This window comes from Pecten maximus, chromosome 18 (genome assembly GCF_902652985.1).
Source record: "Pecten maximus chromosome 18, xPecMax1.1, whole genome shotgun sequence".
Taxonomy (NCBI): domain Eukaryota; kingdom Metazoa; phylum Mollusca; class Bivalvia; order Pectinida; family Pectinidae; genus Pecten; species Pecten maximus.
In genome coordinates this window covers 10681878-10706031 of record NC_047032.1, presented here as the reverse complement: position 1 = coordinate 10706031, position 24154 = coordinate 10681878, and the positions used below count along the sequence as shown (strand labels likewise).

At 37.1% G+C, this 24154-nt stretch overlaps 1 protein-coding gene across 1 annotated transcript in view; it reads left to right on the top strand.

The window, feature by feature from the left end:
* The window catches only part of LOC117316225 (mucin-1-like), a 20386-nt gene extending 3668 nt beyond the window's left edge, over positions 1-16718 (top strand). Inside the window, exons 3-4 of the mRNA XM_033870763.1 lie at positions 16169-16379; positions 16568-16718. Of these exons, the coding sequence (XP_033726654.1) occupies positions 16169-16379; positions 16568-16718 (362 nt within the window). The remainder of the gene's footprint in view (positions 1-16168; positions 16380-16567) is intronic.
* Positions 16719-24154: the final 7436 nt, after the last annotated feature.

Genomic DNA, 24154 nt, shown 5'->3' with positions numbered 1-24154 from the left:
CTGAAGATTAATCTAGGAAAGCAAAAATGCAGATGTGATTGAAACTAGAGCTTAATCAGTTGAATTTGGAATATCTCTTCCGAACTCAATGGTTATCAAACTCTTTAGTGAAGATTTTGTCATTATTTGTGTTCTTGTCGAGATATCAATATATGGTCACGTGAGTTATGAGCTCAGACTGGTATTCATTAGTGACCATTATATTATTAGTTTATTTATTTATTTATTTATTATTTGTTTATTTAGGGTTTTAGCCTTGAGAAAGCCAGTATCCGACCACTCAAAATAATAGGTTTCTTTTCCTCATGGTATCGCTACATAAACTAAAGCCAGGTGACATCTCGGCCTACCGTTAGGTGGCGTGACCTACCCGCGTGTTGGGCTTACGATAAGTCGCACGAATCTTTCGTCCGTCACCGGTCAAGGCTATTCCTCAGAACTATAATGATTCTTTGTCCAGCGTCGGTCACTTCGTGTCCGGTATGGTACGACCAGGCTTTAATCAAGACAAGGGCGTATATTATCGACACAGCCATTGAGTTTCCATTTCAAAGTATTTCATTAAATCAAAAAGCGGGAATTGGGCAATAGGTTATTACTGTACAATATCTTGGAGAGATACTTTGGTTTGGTTTATTTTGTTTCACACTTATATAGAAATACACTGTCTTAATTATAATTTAGTTATTAGCATAGTAATGTTGGTTTGGATAATTACGTATAACTTCTTGTTTTAATAGATATATTCAAAATTTAGATTAACAAGGACAAACATATATACAATATATATAGATAAATATTCTTTGTACGTATGACGTCAGACATGCCCGCTACTCATCGACACGCCTGGTGGTTTCATTGTTCTTGATATAGGGAAGTGATTCACATGACACGCGTCATCAATGAAACAAAAGACGAAAGCACTTACCATTTTGGAACGCCTGGTGTCTTCAGGTGAATCCATATTTTCCCCCTTCTTATTGATTTTTGTATGTCGGTATTTTCTCTTTTTTTTCATCAACCTGTACGTCTGAAAACCCTCTCTAATCGAATAAGAGACCACCATATTTCGAGATGGAACACGTAAGTTGTGACAAATACCTTGATTTTTATCGTAAGTTTACAGAGCTTTTACATATTAGCACCGGCAAAGTATTAATGTTACTATCAAGAAAGGCAAATTCACGATCGAAAATGGAGATGAAGCTTACAGGTAAACATCCTACGGGGCCGCGGTGGCCGAGTGGTTAAGGTGTCCCGACACTTTATCACTAGCCCTCCACCTCTGGGTTGCGAGTTCGAAACCTACGATGGACAGTTGCCAGGTACTGACCGTAGACCGTGGGTCTTTTCTCCGGGTACTCTGGCTTCCCTCCACCTCCAAAACCTGGCACGTCCTTACATGACCCTGGCTGTTAATAGGACGTTAAACAAAATAAACCAAAAAGTAAATCTCCCTGCTTGGTCATGAGTAAGACAGAATCACTGTAGGTAACTGATCTAGATCACAGGCGCTTGCATAGAAAATTAGAAAAAATGGGGGGGAAAAATGATACCAGTGGTATGTGTACTACTTAACAGATTACACATACCACTGTCAAATAAAAAAAATGAAAATCACATATTCTATGCAAGCGCCTGTGATCTAGATGGGTCTATTGTGACCGTGATGTCCACGAGGGAGAAAGTCAGCAAAGCCTGGTTATATCTGGTGTATGGGTGAAGGATATTGCTGCGTTATTGTCTCTACTGATGGCAAGTCTTTTGATAAAGCCAGTCTCTTATGAAAACGAAAACAAAATTGCTAAGAGGAAGGCAGCCTCTTTCTAAAATTTGCCAGAGAAACTTGCCAGCGCCATCAATAAAAAGGTTGTCAATTAAAACTTCAGCCTGTTATGCTTATAAAATCGTCCAAATATTTCGGAACCATATATCGCTATCACTGCACTCTTCTTTCATAAAAAGACTGACTTTACACTTAAAAAAACTGAGGCGTCTGTTGTGTCCTGTCTTACAACAGGAAATGAACTGCATTTTGTGTATTTTTGTTTGTTTTTTAACCTTTCTAACTGTGTGTTCGATTACATTGATATCCGTTTTTAAACTGTATATCAGTGAAAAATCGTCCTTGTGGTTTTTATAATCGGCAGTATGAAAATCGAATGATTCATAAACAGAAGCAAAGCAGAACAAACAGACCGGTATTCCATTTAGAAATCGCGTGTGTAGATCAGAACGTCGATTTTCGTCACTACACACCAAACGGACTCTGATGACAACCGGCATGCCATCACGTGACCTTGAGAAAGATGATATCACAATAAAGGTCGCACGAGATGGGTGGCGCTCTGCGGTTCCCGCGTTATTTCGTGTACTGTTAGCGTTAGACGTGTGTGATTTCTACGTCAAGGTGCTATGTATAGATTTACAAACTTGTTTCTGTCATTTCAGTACAATTACTAGAAAAAGACTTGTCAGGCCTTCGTCAAAATATTTCTCTATTGTTCAGACCACCTTAAATTTTAACGACATTTACATGAAGTTAAACAATGTGTCAAATGTGGCATCTCCAAATCTACACATAAAACAGAACAAAATATTTACCTTTTAAAAGGTCGGGTGTTTTTGCCGACTTGTAAAATATTTTCGTTAAGATGACTAGGCATTGCAATCTTTCCCGGGTGGCGCTCACTGACTCACATTGGCGTGTTGGCGGCTCGTTATAAAAAAAACTTTGTAAATGTTTGAGAAATGTTACGTGTTATTAGGTCCGGACAATTATTGATCAATTCAAATATACAGTACTCTCAAATGTATTTATATTCATTTATTTCAATTTAATGACTGAAAAATCAATTTTCCTCTAATGTTTCCCCTTTCATCGTCGTTTATGTTTACCTGTACAATGAAAAGACGATGATGTGGATGATTGGCTTTAAGTACAAATGTAATGATCCATGTTTAGATGTGATTTAAAGAATTTACGTTTCCACTAACGTACACGAACCATACACTTTAAAACACCTCCGTGATAGACATTTCATTTGGCATCCATCTATAACAAACATATAATATTTTTGAACAGGAAAAGTCAACAATTTGTCGTCCGATCATAAGAATAGACATTTTATAGTATTAAATGTACTATAACTGTTCTGAACTGCTTATGAAGGCTTCTACGCATGCTCTCTAATCACGACAAAATGGCTTATTTCAGACTTACAGAGAATAGCACGATAAGGAGAGTCCCTTTAATATGGTTCTTGGGCAGTTGATGACAACACGGTTTGATATTTTTATCCCGATTATTCCTTCTATTACACGAACTTTGTTTGAAATAATGGTTTACCATTCATTCGGAAAGCTTGAAAGGGATTACCAAAAACAGCGAGAATCTCGAAAAGATTGTTGAAATATTGAAGTCACAATTTTGTAACCGTTAATTCAATATCTAACATTCATATCCACTCCCTCACAGTATCCAAATCTGATAACGACGGACAAATGTCGAGAGCATTTCGCCAATATATGATAACATAACGCTACAAACTTATGATGTTTGCATAATTAAAAACCTCTCGAGGTGTCGTGTTAATCATGTGAACAAAAAACAAAAAAAACCAGAAGCTTTCGATTTTATTACGTGGAATATCATGGTCGCCCAGCTTTATATTTATCCACCTATTCCGGGGTGATATTAAACATTGATATTAATAAAGGAACTGCCCCATTACTGTTAAATGTTGAGTCTGTGTTAAGTGTGTGGTGTATTTCTAATAACCTAATATCCGGAACAGCACCAGTATCTTACGGACAATATTTCCGGATTCCACAAACCACAAAGGAAGGGAGATTTGCAGTATATGTACTCTCAGGCGAAAATATGGCGAGGCATCAGCAATCTTTGATAAGAAATCACGTGTCCTACCATAAATCAATACTCATAACAGATGTTTAATATATGACGTTTAAATGAAGAAGATGATTTGTTTTGGGTCATAATCTGCTTTCGGGGTGTTTTACGATTTTTTTTTCGTTTTTGTCAATTACATCACAGTGTCAACACAAAAGGACATATTACATCATAATGTCAACACACAGGGACATATTACATCACAATGTCAACAAATAAAGATATATTACATCACAATGTCAACACACAAGGACATATTATATCACAGTGTCAACACACAAGGACATATTACATCACAGTGTCAACAAATAAAGATATATTACATCACAGTGTCAACACACAGGACATATTACATCCCAGCGTCAACAAATAAAGATATATTACATCACAATGTCAACACACAGGGACATATTACATCACAGTGTCAACATACAAGGACATATTACATCATAATGTCAACACACAAGGACAAAATACATCACCATGTCCACACACAGGGACATATTACATCACAGTGTCAACACACAAGGAAATATTACATCACAGTGTCAACACACAAGGACATATTACATCACAGTGTCAACACACAAGGACATATTACATCACAGTGTCAACAAACAAAGGACATAATGCATCACATTGTCAACAAATAAAGATATATTACATCACAATGTCAATACACAAGGACATATTACATCACATTGTCAACAAATAAAGATATATTACATCACAGTGTCAACACACATGGACACATTACATCACAGTGTCAACACACAAGGACATATTACATCACAGTGTCAACACACAAGGACATATTACATCACATTGTCCACACACAAGGACATATTACATCACAGTGTCCACACACAAGGACATATTACATCACAGTGTCCACACACATGGACAAAATACATCACCATGTCCACACACAAGGACATATTACTCCACAGTGTCAACATACAAGGACATATTACATCACAGTGTCAACACACAGGGACATATTACATCACAGTGTCCACACACATGGACAAAATACATCACCATGTCCACACACAAGGACATATTACACCACAGTGTCAACACACAAGGACATATTACACCACAGTGTCAACACACAGGGACAAAATACAGCAATGAGTCAATACAAGGACAAGGTGCCAATTGTTAAAGAATATCACATTTTCAACGCAAGGACTTCATGTACCACATCTTAAACCTATGACCGTGAAGTATGACGACACATAATACTGAATTAAAGGAGTCACTAGATATGTTTTTCTGGTGTTACATGGTATTGTCCTTACTACGCTGTCGTTCTTATTGATATTTACTCATTATTGCATATGGAGAGCAATATTTCCTTTACAATAACAATAAGGGTGGTCGTGTAGCACAGTGACACTGTAACACACTTTTCTTTATCCTAGGCGGCGGGGGTTCGATTCCTCGATCGGGCATGACAAGACATGGGGGTCACCTGCCTGGCCACGTGGGTTTTCCTCGACTACTCTAGTTTCCTTCCCTCACTCAGATCCCTCGCGCGTTTTCATCCGGGCCAACAAAAGTTATCAATATAAGTTTATATAACTTGTTTCTCAAAATAAAAACGCTTACAATTACGAGTTTCTGATCTTCAAACTTCAAAACTTAATAGACGAAATTATAAAAATTTACCTTTGTATGCTGTTTTTTTGGGGGGGAATTTGTGCAATAGGCGTGTACGTGAATAGTTAGCTATAGACTATGGCGGGTGTACTCGCATTTAAACATTGAAACATTGTCAGGTCAAAGGTCACATCTTGTCTTATGTAACAGGTTAGCTCCGGATTATTCTGTCTTTGACCCTCTGTAAATTTTAGTACACATCCGAGTTTGGATGTCAGCGATCTCTATAATAAAATTCTTGTCAAGTTATTTAAACTGTAACTCTTGATAAATCTTTCTTCCTTAACTTCAAGCCTACTTTTGTTTTTTTCCCCGTCGAGTCAATACGTTTTGCACCAAACCACCCATAAATCAAGTAATATTATGTCAATACTTTAGAAAGACTTATCAATGTTTCTGTCTAAATGCACACACACAAAGCATTTAAAATCCAACTCGATAAAGTCTACTCTCCTGAATATCAACTAAATTAGTTTCCATTAGTTTCTGTGGGTTTTTTTTATAACTGCCATAGCGTCGCGTTTACCTCTACATCAATTTCCAATGCGCGTAACGTTTTTATATCTCCATTTTCGTCTGTGCTATTATTAACGTTTATTTTTATATATGGTAATATCACAATATGTCCTTCAGCCTCTTCTCATCGTCACAGAGAATATGTTTTATGTTAAAAAGATATGAAAAGGAGAGCGAGATGCAACGACATTGACGGGACTCGCTCACGAGACTTCCTAACTCTAGATGGACGCTCTAACCATTTGAGCTTTCTGGCCACCGGTTTTCAACCAAGTCCGATTCCGCTACATATACCTGGCTAGTTAGATGGATTGGATATAATTAATTTACCTCTATACTTTATTGACTCTATCTAAAAGTAACTGGTTAAATTAATCACATCCTTCGGCTTCGCGTAGCTGTGTTTTAGTCCTACGTGTTAGTCTGGGAACTGTTACACCCTCGCTGAACTAAAACACACCCGCACTTGATAGTTTCGGCCGAGCCAATCAAGCTAGAGGTAGGCGGAGCTTGTTTTGCTACCTTACTTTCAACATTATCCTGTATCATACATGTATCTACAATCTAATAGCACAAATTGAAATATATTGTGCAATTACAATCATTACACTCCTCTTTACGGCCTTACACAGAAAGGGTCAACTGGGTAAAAAAAATGTAGGTACAATAGGTTAATTAGTTTATATAGTTAAACGTCCTATTAACAGTCTGGGTCATTTAAGGACGTGCAAGGATTTGGAGGTAAAGGAAAGCCGGAGTACCCGGAGAAAAACCACCGGCCTACGGTCAGTACCTGGCAACTGCCCCACGTAGGTTTCGAACTATATCAGATACACGAAGAAGAAAGAATATCAATTCTTAGCTAAATCTTGATGAATATGCCAACAGCCTTTCAATTTCAAGTTTTATGGGCTTGCATTAAGATACATGAAAGTATGACGTCAGAGGTGAGGTCACAAAGGAAAAATCATTTGAAATATGGAATTCACGTCAGCCTTGCAGTTCCTTGTGCGATATGAAGTCGTACATTTGTTATTCTAGATGCTATGTTTTGTGGCTCCGTTGTCACCATTGCGGTTCCTCATTTTAAGAAGGTAGCTTTCCACGGATCTGACCCCTAGATTTCTTTTAGTAAAGAGACCTTGCAATGTCCTTAAATCTCACCTAAATATGTAATGGACTTCCTTCCGGAAATCTTGGTCCTATTCTCCTTGTACTTTTTTGTAAGTTTTCCCTTGCACTCCTAGCATGTCCTCAGTTTGACCTCATCTTCTCGAATTTGAGTAAGAGTTACGATTTCGTTTTCCTGTCGATACTACCTGTTTATTTCTGCCCATCTTTAGGGCGATAAACGTGTTCTCTGATACGTCTGCCCTGCAGGCAGGGCGTAAGAATTGTACCTGCTGCCCCCATTGCATGATTGTAAATGGCGACTTAACTTTGGATCATATCTTTTCTTTTCTTTCTAAACAACTTTATACTTACTAATGTCTCCCATGACACTGCCTCACTTTTGACCGTTAGCTATGGGTCGCCCCTGTGAGGAAGGTTTTGGTATCTATTCCAAGGCCGAGACATACCAGAGTCTTAAAAAACGGTAGTTGTTAATTCTGCTTAGCGCTCAGCATTTGATCAGTAGGACGACTGTTTTGCCCGTTGTCATTATAATGTGACCGGATTAGGTGTCCTGCTGGGTGTCTTCGCCCCTCGCTTATACGACCACCATTGCCCCACTCTATTAATTGTAAAAATGGCCACACTATGACGTCATTACAGTTACGATCATCTGCTAAGAGGTCACACGAAGTATATGTAATTCTTATTTTGGAAAAAAAAATAAAAATATCATCTTCAGGTATTTCACTTAAAGTCGTTATTTTATAAAATGGTATCTCACAATGACACCGAGACATGTATGGACTGTTAATTAGACCAACATCTAATGCATGCTTTAAATTAGCCTTTTATGAGCTTGATGATTAAAGAAGGGAAGATGTTAATGACCGATAATTTCGTAATTACCCCAATTAGGACTAAAACATGCAGTATGTGTTATAGATTATCGAAATATGCAAAAGTGCATGATCAAATGATTCCGTGTCGACTGAGGTGGAACCAATACGGTTTTCTGTATAAAATTATTAATAATTTTGAATATTTAATAAAGACTAAAATTGCTGTCAATTTCCCCTCTCTCCCTTTAACTCATAAAAAACCCCCCAAAAACCGCACGTACTATCTGCAGCGACGCGGCGTTGCAGTGGATATCGTCAGCCCCATTGGCATTAGAAGGACGACCTGATAGTCGTCGATGAAGCAGAAAAGGGTTAATCTTCCGGGATGCCTGGTCGTAATCTCGTTTGAGTTAGAATTTTAATTTTTAGTATGTACGGATATACTCATAGGAACTGGATGTCCCTGTTAATGATATCCTTCTGTGATAGTAATATGTGAAAATGCTCGTTGGTTCCGTTTTCACTGCCATAGTTCTCATTTTGAGAACGCGAATAGATAGTACGTATCCTCGATGATGTCAAAGACGTTTACCCTGTGGAAACGCCTGGTCGTATTCTCTTTGCAGATTGTACATTTCCAGGATACGCGTGTTTGATAAGGATCTTAAGTTATAATTACTATTTCGTGGTCCATCTGTCGTCATTCCTTTGTTTCCTTTTAAAATGTACAGAAAATACACATTAGGGACATATACTCATTCACCGATCGGCACCGAATGATACAAACTAATGTCGTGTCATCATAGCTTGTGTCATATGTGTTGTGAAGTAAAGAACGATTGACATGACAGGAAAACTAGCAAATTTAGGCAGAAGTATTTTCATTTACTAATAATTATTAACACACTCTATTAACGTATTTTGATAAAATGTTTAGATTAATATCTTTTGTAAAAAAATGAATAGATTAAAGCCTATTTTATGGGCTTAAGGTTTGTTTTTTAATCTTATAATATTACTATTTCAGGGTTATTTACATACAATTTTCTATCTTATTAAACGGACCTCGGTTTTGAATTATTTACAGCTACGTGGGAGGCCAATCTGTTAAAGTACACGAATTAACCATTATTTCAGGTATATCTTGTATATATTTATGTTTTAAATTATTAAAGATATTTAATACGATTAAACAGCAGGACGTAGCCAGCACATACATCATTATCAATGTGCCGGTCATCGTGGTCAATATATAATCACCGAACATGACATTATCTCTCCCAGTAGATATTACAATGTCACCCAATAGAAAGGTTAATTGTTTTCAGTAAGATAAATAACTATGAGTCATTCACTCGATATACGTAAAAGCATATATTAAAGTCCATCAAACCAGGTGATCCAGATTTACTGATGAAGCCAACTCGTGCAGGACCAGCGAAATAATATGTGTTAACTGTACCTTACAGCACGTCGTAAGAGACGGATGGTATGCTCCCTGTGTCCTTCTCAGGTACGGGTTCTTTGATGTCTTTTGTTTAAGAGGACCACGACAAGCGCGAGATAAAGACCTTCTGTATTCAACTGCATATTGGTTTCGCGGGACACCAAATTGTCCCGTTCAGAAGGGGATGTTTTTTTGTTTTTTGTTTTGTTTTTCGTGTCTTCCTCTGAAGAACACGGAAAAGGGATCTATCTTCAGCCCGTTACCACACACTAACATAACATATCGTATTAATACTGTCTTTTCTTTCCTGACTGCGGGGCCGCGGTGTCCGAGCGGTTAACCTTATCACTAGCCATCCACCTCTGGTCACGAGTTCGAAACCCAAGTCGGGCAGTCGCCAGGTACTGACCGCAGGCCGGTGGTTTTTCTCCGGGTACTCGGCTTTCCTCCACCTCAAAAACCTGGCACGTCCTTACATGACCCTGGCTGTTAATAGGACGTTAAACAAAATAAACCAAATGTCCTGAGTGCGCTCAGGCTAATTCTGTGCCTGTTGTAGCCTTTATATTGCAGTCCTAATGTTGACTTTTGTGTTTTTACATCGGTAGCTTAAATATAATTCTAAACCCGGATGTTACCTTATATAACATTATACTTTAATTTCGCCGTGTCATTTTTATTGCTTTAATTAATTGTAACGAAAATGTCAATGCAATAGTTTTATTTAACTAATACACGATTGCATGCATCGATATCTCTTTATCATTTTAACTCCTTTTTTACTTAAAGAGGCTTACCCGCAGACGGACCGGTAAACGGCACATCTCCGATCACTAAATAAACTTCAGTACACGTTTCTATGTGACAAAATTAGAGGCTTTCCGACTTTATTTCTTGAAAACAATTACAGAATATGTATTTAAAAGACGTTTTAAAACTCAACCTGAGAGGGAAATGTATGGAATATAACGGCAATTCTTCTTTTTAAATCGCCGCTGCCTTTGAAGTTATCACTGTGCGGCACTGTGCACGTGCTTGTTTCTTTGATGTGTCAATCAAATTAGACTTATTGCGGGTTGCGATTAAATAAATAATATTTAAAAATGAGGTTTTAATATCACTTTTCATCGTTTTATAAGGAAAATAAAATGAAAAACTCAACAATTCCAACAATCTGTCATGTGTAAAAAATCTTTTTCTATTAGCCAATTTTTCTGATCTCTCTGTGGGCAAGCCTCTTTAAGTGATCTCAATATGAACATTTTTATCTGATTTTGTGTTTGCCACCCACGTTTGTTCATAATGAGGTAGTAAACGAATTTCCATGGCCCTAAATGATCACAGCCATCGATGGGCTGTTAAACCCTAACAAACAAAACAACAACAAAAAACACGCATTGATAATTGACCTTCCAATATCAATGTAGTGCTTCAGGAAGTAAGAAAAGTTAGTACAATTTTGATAATGTAACTTGACCCGGATTTGACCTAGATTTGCATGACTGCTGTGGTCGATAAAACATAACACGCTTACCCTTCCGGAACCCATGGTCTGGTTCTCTGTTGATTTTAGTTCCAGTAACAGCGAGTCCCTTTGGTTGTTGTTTCTACGAACGTATGGGTCGTTGATGGGATATATAATCATATATATAATCAAGTCAGAGTTAACTCCTTAATCTTTAGAGAGATACGCGTGAAAGCTAAAGCTAATTTGTTGTAAAATAGGTTTTGAGGAGAACACAAGAGAGCTCCTATTTCCTGTGTTTTCTTTAAGTAGCAAATTGGCGTGGGTAAAAGTGATTTTGCAATAATATACATTCGGATCAAATGCTGACAGGAAAGAGCTATTACAGTCGTTATGATTCCATTCATTAAACTCACCCTGAAACACAAATAGTATAGACTGGTGAGAAGCATCCCGAGATTCTACTAGCTAGCTACCAAAAACAGTGCTTTACAACGCACGTGAAATACGTCATTGACGCATGTTTCATGCTCTCAATAGCTATATATATCTAACTACTATCATCAAATAACCCTATAGGTTCGTTAACCATGTCTGTCCCTTAACAAAACAGCGGAGTTATATTAAGCGAAAGAGAGAAAATTCTATTCTAAATTAAACTCAAAGACAAAAGCCAGTTAGAACAATATATCACTGCTTTATAGACAGCCAGTACAAAGAAGTTCATTTTTCTTCAGATCTGCCCGACTTCGTCGGCAATGAAGATTATATTTTAAATTGCGAAGTATATTGCAGCAAAATTGATATCCAATGTTAAAGAATAATGGTACTTAAGCAATTTTTCAAATTTTGTATTGCAAATGGGCAGAAAGTCATTAACTGTTAAAAGACGGAAAGATCTCCGAGTGTGAGTAATTGTATACTTGTTAGCTTTGCCAGTTATAAAAACAGAGAGTCAGTATTCTCTCCTAACAATGTGTGTTTAACCCCTACGCAATTAACGTCTTCTCAAAATGTAGTCTGGAGAGAAACATCTTAAATATTCATTCATGGATTCAACGAATAAAAGAACATCAGTTTCGCAAACGTTACCGAAAGACCAGACCCAAAATAACAAGGATTGAGAGTAAAGGTTTACATAATTTAATAAGAATTTAATGACGCTCATCTGCTTACAGTTTCTGAAAGAGGTACGGTTTTAATTAAAGAAATATCAGGACAGATGGTTACCATTCCGTGGCTCAGTTTTCAAAGTTCAAAGTAACGAAATTTTATTGTCTTAAATGCTTTTGATTGCAACTTTATGCTTTTCAACTGTTTATTTTGATGTGGGTACAGAGAGGTAGAGAAACCTTCTGCGCATGTCTGGGCGAGGCACCATAAATGAGGATCGAGTATTTACTGACTCATAAAACATGCGTTTTGAGATGCACGTGTATTTCACATCCCCCTACCAACTCGTTAAAGTAAATATTTAAATTAACAATGACGTTGTGTTGTAATTTTTATCATAATTTCGGTTCAATGTCCTGAAGTAGAATACTCGGTAATATAGCCGTATGAATACTTTATAAACTGGTCTGATGCTGTTACGGTCTGCAACCCGTGCCAAAATCTGCATCGATAATGGTCTTCAATGTGAAATTTAAAGTCCTAATAGTTTTTATGTATTTTTAATTGTTTTATAAAATATTAAAGTCAGCTTAAGTTTAGATATTTGTGAATTGTACTTATCGTAGATATCAGACACGCGAGGAGTCATTGGTGTTTGGACCCCTACCGAAGTCTCCAGTAGTAAACTCTATGGCGATAGAGACGAGGAACACTCCGATTATATCGAGCTGTATCAACCATGCTCGACGTCTTGTAGGGAACGGTATATGTCTCAACTAATAAAATCGAATGGGAAATAAGCGAGAAAAGCATTTCGTTAATTTTTTTCACAAAATACCTCATTATCTTCTATCACAATGTGTAGAGATTAATTACTGTAATTAAAGTGTTCAATTGTTTTACACTGACAAAAATAATCCACGTTAACTACATGACAAATACATTATTTAATCGGGGATAAAATTCAATAGTTTATTTAAATACCACATGAACACATTAATGGCAGTGTCTATGGTGTGGAAGGAGTAAATCGGAAGAGAATGTGCAAATCTCGTGAGGAAATATATAACTTTATGCCTTCGAGGAAATAAATCAGAATGTGGGTGGTCGGGTTGCACAGTGGTAGCACCTCGGGGTTCATGCCGACGGCCGGGGTCTGATTCCCGACCGGACGTGAAAAGGTGGGGTCACCTGCCCGATCACGTGGGTTCCTCTGGCAACTCCGGTTTTTTTTACACAGTAAGACCCCTCGAGCTCTCGCGCTTCCATCCGGGCCAACAAGCGTGATTAATATAAGATGATTTAACTTGTTTCGAAATTGTTGTAAAGGAAATAAAGTTTATTTTATCTAAATATATCGGGAAAGAGAACTTATGAATTCCATGAAAAAATTGCTTACTGATTCTATGATTAAAGACATCGAACAGGCATTGTACAAATGCAGCCAATAACTTTATGACAGTGTATAAGACGCCGAGAACATAATCAGACAAGGAATATACAAACAACACGAACACATTGATGTCACCATAGAACAAATGTAGGAAGAGATAGCACATATTACAGTAATGAATTGAAGACAGTGTCTATGATTTGTGCAGAAAACATCAGACAATAAAGACGTATGTCAGCCGTCACCACACGCTTTCGGATCGCATCATAGTATGCAGTGTAAACAAAATCATGTAACGTGACGTCATCAATCGTGTTGTACATTTACTTCGTCATCAATGAAGGGGCTATACTTGGAAAAACTGTGGAAAATCAGGTTACAAAAAATGTAGGAAACTTTTCATATTTGTTGGTATATGAATACGAATTTTCCAAAATATTGATATATATCAAATATGAATTTCATTGATATAAAAACACAAATACAAAATAAATGGATATAAAATCACAAATATGAATTATGTTATATACACATACAATGTATATGAATTAAATGGATATAAAAAAACACAAACATGAATTATGTGGATATAAAAACACAAACGTGAATTATGTGGATTTAAAAACACAAACGTGAATTAAATGGATACAAAAACACAAACATGAATTATGTGGATACAAAAACACAAACGTGAATTATGTGGATATAAAAACACAAACGTGAATTATGTGGATATAAAAACACAAACGTGAATTATGTGGATTTAAAAACACAAACGTGAATTAAATGGATACAAAAACACAAACATGAATTATGTGGATACAAAAACACAAACGTGAATTATGTGGATATAAAAACACAAACGTGAATTATGTGGATATAAAAACACAAACGTGAATTATGTGGATATAAAAACACAAACGTGAATTATGTGGATATAAAAACACAAACGTGAATTATGTGGATATAAAAACACAAACGTGAATTATGTGGATATAAAAACACAAACGTGAATTATGTGGATACAAAAACACAAACTAGAATTATGTGGATATGAAAACACAAACATGAATTATGTTGATATAAAAACACTAATATGAATATTATGTAAAGATAAAATACAAATATACTTGTATATGAAGAGTGTCTATGGAAACACAAAAACATACAGTAGACGTTTGCTGATATGGAAAATATACTTTGAATGCATATTAATGGATAAAGAAATATATACATGTATATAGATATATTATAAAAAAAACCTATATACTTATATTTGATTAATAGCATTACGTCGTAAGTGGGTATAAATCAATGGGTACGATTTTGCGTAATTTCTGAGAGATACTCATCATGCTCGATGATGGATATCAATTATTTGATAAATAAGAATATAATGTTTTTTCCTTTAATACAATAAGATAAAATCATCAACAACAGCAAAGATAGAAGATAAATATTACGTAAAACACTTTCATCCTAGACAACTTCCGATAATACGTGATAAATTTCCTAGACGTTTTATCTCTTGACAAAGCTGGTTACTTTTTATAAGTGTTCAATCGTACCTAAGTGTGTTGTTATCACGAGAGTATATCCTGAACATGATGATAACAAAGCAGGGAAGATTTTGACAAGTAGGTCGTTCTTCTGATAAGTTAATCCACTGGAGATGCATCATATTAAATATGGAAAATATTTAGCAATACATCTTGATCTTTCACACCTAACTGTAAATTTACAGGGAATTATTTGATAAAAGCTGAATACAGCTCAATCATCAAAACCAAGCAATTTAAACAATTTGAAATCATAATAATGTATAATAGTGTAACCACTTTCGCTTACTCATGCAATACCATGTGTATGCAAACTGTACAGTACACACGTCATAGTATTTATCGCTACGTGTTTCAGGGAGCGCATTTTGTATTGCGGGAACTCTTCGGCACCTGGAGGGAGATACGGTATAGTTATTAGTTTTCTTAGTAGGACATTTTCTATATAGACAGCGTCCTTAAAATTTACGGTTCTTGGGACTGGCAAAAGGATCGCTTGATTTCTCGTCAAGTGTCACCCCGCGTAGGGATCCGTTGCCTTCGCGGCGGATTACAAGTGATATGTCCGCGGAAAGAAATATTCCGCTCCGGGGTTTCGGCACAACCGGTGTGCTCATGTAGAGTTTGAAACAAGATTTCAAAATAATTTAACGTTTTGATTGAAATAAACCCAAAAACATCGCTTAAAATGTGATCAGACAATCGGTGGTGTATTTTTGAAATTGCAGATTCACGTGAAGGGCCAGATTTCTGGCTCTGAAGTTTTTGAATGATTTCCAAGAGTTTGGAAAACTTTCTTATTAATTGGCGAGTATTAAAACAGCTTTTAATCGCATCTTCATCAAACTCTGTCTCCTATCACTTTTATATGATCAAATTTTGCGGTTATTTCTCGTCTAGGGAAATCCAGTTGATAAAAAATATACAAACTTATTCATTAAGAACTTACCACATCTTATAAAGGAATGAAAAGAAACCTAGCTTGAGACATCCTCATAGGTTAGTTGCTTTGTATCCCTAAGATAATAGAAATGGAAATCCGTTGATTCTATAGAGGTGCCTTATCGTAAAAAGCGGATCGAGTTCTGATGTACGAGGAACATTCGATTGCTTTCTTTTTGCTTGCTTTAATGTCTTCGCAGCAGCAAGAGCTACTTTTGGGGAGAAAAGGCGTCGAGAAGGCACCAACAGAAAGGGGCATTTGAGGGCGCGTCGAGAAGGCACCAACAGCAAGGGTAATTTGAGGGCGCGTCGAGAAGGCACCAACAACAAGGGTAATTTGAGGGCGCGTCGAGAAGGCACCAACAACAAGGGTCATTTGAGGGTCGACGTCAAGGAGGCACCAACAGAAAGGTGCATTTGAGGGCGGGCGTCTAGGAGGAACCACTAGAAAAGGGCATTTGAGGGCGTGTATCCAGGAGGAATCAACAGTAAGGGTAATTTGAGGGCGGACTTCAAGGAGGCACCCACAGCAAGGGGCATTTGAGGGTGGACGTCAAGGAGGCACCAACAGAAAGGTGCATTTGAGGGCGGGCGTCTAGGAGGAACCACTTGAAAAGGGCATTTGAGGGCGGGTATCCAGGAGGAATCAACAGCAAGGGTCATTTGAGGGCGGACTTCAAGGAGGCACTTAACAGCAAGGGTCATTTAAGGGCGGACTTCAAGGAGGCACCAACAGCAAGCGTCATTTGAGGGTGGGCGTCGAGGAGTCACCAACAGCAAGGGACATTTGAGGGTGGGCGTCCAGAAGGCAACAGCAGCAAAGGGCATTTGAAGGCGGGCGTCCGGGAGGCACCAACAGCAAGGGTCATTTGAGGGCGGGCGTCAAGGAGGCACCAACAGCAAGGGTCATTTGAGGGTGGGCGTCAAGGAGGCAACAGCAGCAAAGGGCATTTGAAGGCGGGCGTCCGGGAGTCACCAACAGCAAGGTGCATTTGAGGGCGGGCGTCTAGGAGGAACCACTAGAAAAGGGCATTTGAGGTGTCCAGGAGGAATCAACAGCAAGAGTCATTTGAGGGCGGACTTCAAGGAGGCACCAACAGCAAGGGTCATTTGAGGGCGGATGGCCAGGTGATGCCGAGACAGGAAAACATGAGGGAAACAACCCTCTTTCCTAAAAGGGTAGAATTAGTTTCATCAAACGATTTCCGATGAGACACAAAAGGTACTTTCCCGACCTTGGACGTGACGTTAAAATTCCTTTTGATACGGATGGATAAAATCAGAGCGCATATATGTACTGTTAGTATATATCTGCTTATGGTGTACCACATGTGCATAAGTGGTTTTCTTTAGTAGGTTTATTTAAGCAAACATTTTCTAGTTTAAGATAGTATCATTTTCTTTTTTCGAGAAAACATACAAGTAGATACTTGTAAGAGTATCAGGACTGCAAAATAAGAAAACACCTGAATGTTATAACCAAGAGTTTTAAACATTTAGTTTGCATTTCTTTAAAATTAGGAATTTCCAAAAATGTTAGAATAGTCGGTTTAGCGCATGTCGCCTCTATATATATATATGAGTTTCTGTCGATTCGAAGTTTCATAATTTTCCTACCGGATAGCAACATTTTGGGTACTAAAAGTCAATGCAAAATTCTAAACCTATTGTTGCTTTTCTTGAAAATGCAGGTCTATCAAATATACTATCAAAACGTCATCACATAATACCTGTTGCAGTAAGAAGCAGCGTAGCCTTTTCTAAGCAAAAGGTCGGCTTTATATTTGACAGTCCGTATAAAGATAACTTAGCCTCAATTTGTTTTTCAATTTTTATTCACTTTAGGCCATACAGCCTATCAGTATATACATAATTCATTTGTAACATCGATAATACAAACTATGGCATGCAGTAACTATACTAATATGACTTACAAGAACACAAAATATGACAAAAATTAGTTAAGTCAAACGTAAAGACGAATGTTACTTAGAGTTATTATCCGTACAAAAATTACATTCAATATTTTCTGTACAATTAAACCATACATTTTTATTGTTAAGATTCCATAAATAGCTTAATAGTGCCGTTATGCCTCCCAAGTTCTCATTATTAGAAGATTACTTTGAATTTGACCCAAATTTGTATGGCCAGTGTCGCTGATGAGGCGGGAGATGCTTACTCTTCCGGAATATCTGGTCTAATTGCTTTTCCCCATTTACGTTTACATTAATTATATTGTAACATGTTCGTGATTCATTAAAGGAGCGTTAAGAATGTAATAACATAACTTTCTTATAAGCGAAATTGCATCAATCAGCTGTTAGTAGTTTTATATAAAAAAACCATCACGTTATTTTAGTTGAAATCAGAAAATAAATGCAACGTTAGAAAGATATAAGCATGCTTTGATACATTCATCTAACAGTTCGTGTTGCGCTTTGGTTGGCAAAGTGCTCACTTGTCTAAATAAAACTAATTGATTTTACCTGGCTAGATAGGTTGTATAGATACAGCAACTAGTTAATTAAAAACCTCCAGGTGTAATTAGCAGCCAAAACAAACCACCAGGTGTGTTATTCCGGCAGACCTTTCACTCAGACATGCGGAGTAATTGCTAAACTGTCCCATTCATAAGTAACGTTATATTCTCTGTGTACTCTAACGAGTGTTGATCCAGGAGTTAATAGCCTAACCTTGGATGCAATGAATTCACCTGTTGGGTCAGTTACATGTAAAAGCCCTTTCTGCCTTTCCTGCCATCGCCCTTTTTCGCTCTTTTACAAACTGGTTAAACATTTTCTTCGTTTAATTTCAGAATCACAGGAATGCATTTTTTTTTTTAGATATATCCGAGTTATAATAAGCATTAGATATTCCCTCAGCACTACAGGTTCATCGCTTAAACCTCTTATAAGCTATATTGCCTTCTTAACTGAAACAGGTGAATAGACACATTTTGAGATATTTGTATGAAAGGACTGTGTGTTATCTACACTCTTCCCCTTAACTAAAACAGGTGAATTTATGACTTTTACATGAAAGGTTCGATCTTTTCCTCGCCAGATACAGTGTTGTATTCTTTAGTGTGAACACTGTATTCTTTTGTGTCAGCGTGCAACGGTCCGTTCGCTGCGTCATTGCCATCATAAACACGTTCTTGTCGTGTAAAAAAAATGAAAGTTCATCCCTCCAAACTGTTGACTTGTAACACAATTGAAAATTGTGCGATGAAAGCGTACCCCTTACACAGCCCCGAATGGCCACCGAGATAGGTTATCCCCAATGATCTTAAACAAAGGTAAGGCAGATATATCACAAACCATAGAAACTCAATACACTGAGTTTATATCGACCTGTCACGCAAATGGTGTTTATATATAATTTTGATATTTACAGAGAGATTACGACAATGATAACTAGAACTTCACGACATTTTGTACACATCACCAGGTGAAGTGAATGGATATATGTGTTTCCTTGCTTGCTGTTCTGCGGTTTCCTTTCTCTGTAGGCAGGCTATTTTATTTGTAAGTGGATAGCGCAGGAGGAAATGGTGTAATGACATGTCATATGTACTGCTTTCTCAAGATGTCTCCTTTTCGCTTTTTTCTATGATATTATAAAATCGCGGAAAAAATATACCTTGAAAATATAATTTATAAATTAATTTGTGATTTGCTGCATAATTTCCTTGCAAATTTATCCTTATTGATAAAAGCACGAAACGTTGAACCAACAAATAACCACTTTTAAAATACGAAAACATTTCTACATGAATTTATTTACAAAGCATTCATAAATTAATAGCAGATGAATAAAAAAATACAGGTTGAATGAAATAACATAACAAGCATTGTCAAGAGTTGTTTTACAAGTACACGAAATTGTTCATATATTATCATATATCATATATAATCATAAAACGTACGACATACAGGTGATATTATCCTTAAACATGGATTAAGCAATACATACAGTATCATACAGTTACATTTGTATGTAGTTGTTTAATGACTCTTCAGTCAAGTTGGGGTTCAGAATAGGATAAAATTAACTTAAACGTGATAGTAGAACCAGTTAAAATTCAACTTATAAAATCGTATTAGCGATAATCGAGACCCTAAATTGAAGAGAGAAATAAAATCAAAACACATCTATATATATATATATATATATAAATTTACTATAATTAGGCTCAGGCAGGGACCAGACCGTATGCATTTTAGTCAGGCATTCCTTTTTATTTCACGAAATCGACATCTGTAATGTACAACAGCCGATATTTGAATCACTCATTTCTAAATCAATGTTTCATATCAAATGACTTTACCTTGTTAGCAATGAAATAAAAGCTTGAATGAATGGTCGAGAACAGATGGTCTTTGTCGGTATCAATTGAAACATATCCATGGCTGTATGTGATGCTGTATTATACCGAAAGGTCAGCTGGGCAGGACAGGTAGAGTTTTTACCCGATATCAAATATACAGGTGTAAATAACAAATTTCCTCTCAAGCGACGATTTCGTGTGGATCCTATACCGGAGTTCAAGTGATTCGTGCGGTGATAACAAGCAAAAACTGTAAAAGTCTGAATTTGAAAACGACAAAAACTTGTTGTGTTGTAGAATGTTACGCTACGTATCACACGCATAGTTACCTTTCACAGTCAGGTAAGGGGACAATCTCTTCAATTGGAGACGCTTATATTGAATATTACATCAGCTGCTTTCTGAATCTTTTGATAAACGTATTATGCTATCTGCTGCGTGTTGATATCAAACAGGAATTCACATATCATTTTTTGGATCCGTGGACAGAATTAATCTAGTTTCAGAGTATAAATCTTATTTGGTCATTTATTGGATATCGTTAATGATTAAACGATTTGTGGAAAAACGTGCTGTTATAAATGATATTTTCGTGTTAGATAATTGAACGATCTGCAGTGTAACAAATGCACCACATAATACCAAATGTTCAGTCAGGTTAGTGAAATAGTTTACACTGTTTATACCTGGATAAATCTAACAATAGACACAGGTAACAAAAGAAACTCTATGGAGACGATACAATAACCATACGACATGATAATCTTGGTATATCAATGCATATTTAAAACCATTAACATGTTTCTTAATCATTCTACGGCTTAAAGTAAAGTATTGGCTTGATTAGGAACTTTTAATTTCAAATTATGATTTTCAAACTATTACGAAGCTAACCATACCTACAGAGACGTAATTGAGGTAGCGAGGTAATGGAGAGTGAATATTCGCGTTATATAACGGGACGTTGATCTCGATACGTAAACACTCAGGTGTACCCAAACTCACTTGTCAATCAGACATTTGACAGGTGGATTTATTTAAATATTTATTTCTTGTCTACAACAGTGATCTTTTAATGATCTGTTTCTCAGCGACGGAACTTTGTTTCATATGGTGACTTTTAGAAACATGTTGTTTCTACAGGCATCCAATACTCAAGATAACATTATATTGATGAAACATTACGACACCGGACTTTGACCTATGAAATGTTACCAGAGGTTTTTCATAATGAGAAAGGCCTGAATCGGTGCTCAGAAAATTGTGTGTGAACGTCTATTGAAGGAGCTTTTTGCTAACTGCTTTCCTCGAACACCATACAGTAGACAATGCATAGATAAAGAAATGAAAAAGGTACAACAATTCATATTTCTAAAAAATATATATATATATATTTGTAATTCAGATTAAGAATTTGTCGAGATGAATGCCGATTCACGACATTAGAGCTAATCTTATAGAAATAAGTTATTCCAACGACAAAAAAGTCACGTGACACACATTCTTCTTTTTGTGTCAAGGTAGTTTTGTCTGATTGTTCGTACCGCAATGAACAAATTTAATTAGATTAACAAAACCCGTGTATAGTCGCTTTTTTTTTCGGGGCGAAAAGACGAAATAACGAAATTGCACAAATCAGCCACCGTATAAAGGTGTACATCTATGAATCTAAAAAGGTTGCCTGTTTACTTTTCTTTTCTCCCGACATTGTAGTCATACTTACATTCCAGATAGTTTAATTACGAATAGTCAGGTGCTCAGCATAGATAAAGATGGCTTTGGTTTGTTTGGTTTGTTTTTGTTTAACGTCCTATTAACAGCCAGAGTCATTTAAGGACTTGCCAGGTTTTGGAGGAGGAGGAGGAGGAAAGCCGGAGTACCCGGAGAAAAACCACCGGCCTACAGTCAGTACCTGGCAACTGCTCCACGTAGGTTTCGAACTCGCAACCCAGAGGTGGAGGGCTAGGGTTAAAGTGTCGGGACACCTTAACCACTCGGCCACCGCGGCCTCTAGTAAATCACATGCATCTGCTTCTGGTAAATAAGTATTAACAAACAAAAATTATTAGTCCCTACTTCTACTATATCAAGATGGCAGCGTAACGGCAACACACTGGTGGAACGAATACCTGGGTGACACTGTTAATATAGATATTTCAGAAGGGGCTTAAGTTCAGTACCAAATCCAAAAGGCTGGTCAATGAATATGATATGTACACCTCAAAATCCACCAGAAGAAAATTCTGATCTCAGTGTTTGATCCGTCAAAGGAAGTAACTGCCTCCTTTATAGCTTCATGGTATGTTTTTTCTTATGATCCAATAATGGTTATTTTCATAGAAAAATGAAAACAATAGACATTGTGTTAAAACTTTATTTAAACAATCACGAATGACAGTGCTAAATAATGACGCGAAATAATATGTACACCATACCCCAGTGTGTTACGTTATGCTCCTTAAATTATGTCCCTGTTCATAGGACTATGGCCAGTATCTACTTGATGATCCCATTTAACTATGTCCCTGCTTATAGGACTCTGGCCAGTATCTACTTAATGATCCCATTTAACTATGTCCCTGCTCATAGGACGGTGACCAGTATCTACCTAATGCTCCCATTTAACTATGTCCCTGCTCATAGGACACTGGCCTGTATCTACCTAATGCTCCCATTTAACTATGTCCCTGCTCATAGGACGCTGGCCTGTATCTACCTAATGCTCCCATTTAACTATGTCCCTGCTCATAGGACACTGGCCTGTATCTACCTAATGCTCCCCTTTAACTATGTCCCTGCTCATATGACTCTGGCCTGTATCTACCTAATGCTCCCATTTAACTATGTCCCTGCTCATAGGACGGTGACCAGTATCTACCTAATGATCCCATTTAACTATGTCCCTGCTCATAGGACACTGGCCAGTATCTACCTAATGCTCCCATTTAACTATGTCCCTGCTCATAGGACACTGGCCTGTATCTACCTAATGATCCCATTTAACTATGTCCCTGCTCATAGGACGGTGACCAGTATCTACCTAATGCTCCCATTAAACTAACGTTATACTATGAGATCTGGTATGAGCATAGCCATTACTAAAAAGATAACCCCTCGTCAAAATTCACGGGGACAGTTATATTGATGCCATTGTTTATGTGAACATTTAAAACTCACAAATATGTATAAAGTGTCCATCGACCCATACGATCTACTGGATCCTTTATCTCTTGGAGACCATGCCTCCGTCTGGGAATTTTATTTACTGAATTCTGAGTAAATTTTAGGCAAACACTAGAGGTTTCCAGAAAAAAACCGGTCTATAGTACCTGAGGAAAGATCTGCCCCATTGCAAGCTTTCATCGTGTATGTATATCCCTGCTCTTTGTAGTTTGGCGGGGACAATTTTTATCCTGGGCACCCATTAAAATGCTGAGAATTTTTTTAGAACGTCAATATTCCATGCCTACAATGAGGAAGCAAGTGTCCACCCAATTCTCCTATTCAGTTATGTCCCTGCTCCTGTTACTACGGGCGCTAGCCTTATCTACCCGATGCTCCCATTTTAATTTGTCCCTGTTCCTGTGACTTGGAGACGCTGGCCAGTATCCTATGTATCTATAGCAATATGTCCCAGCTTAGAGACTGGCAAACTTAATATATCAATAATTGTGGGGAAACCAGCAGTGTTTCACAGGCTGGTTTTGTGGCGGAGTTTGGCAACCCCCACACAGGCTTTTGTTGTAATTGACTACCATTGTCATTTTTAGATGTTTATTTTTGGACGGTTTTTAATTATTGTGTTATGCTATGTTAATTTTGTATTGTTAATTTGTAATATGTTTAGAATTGA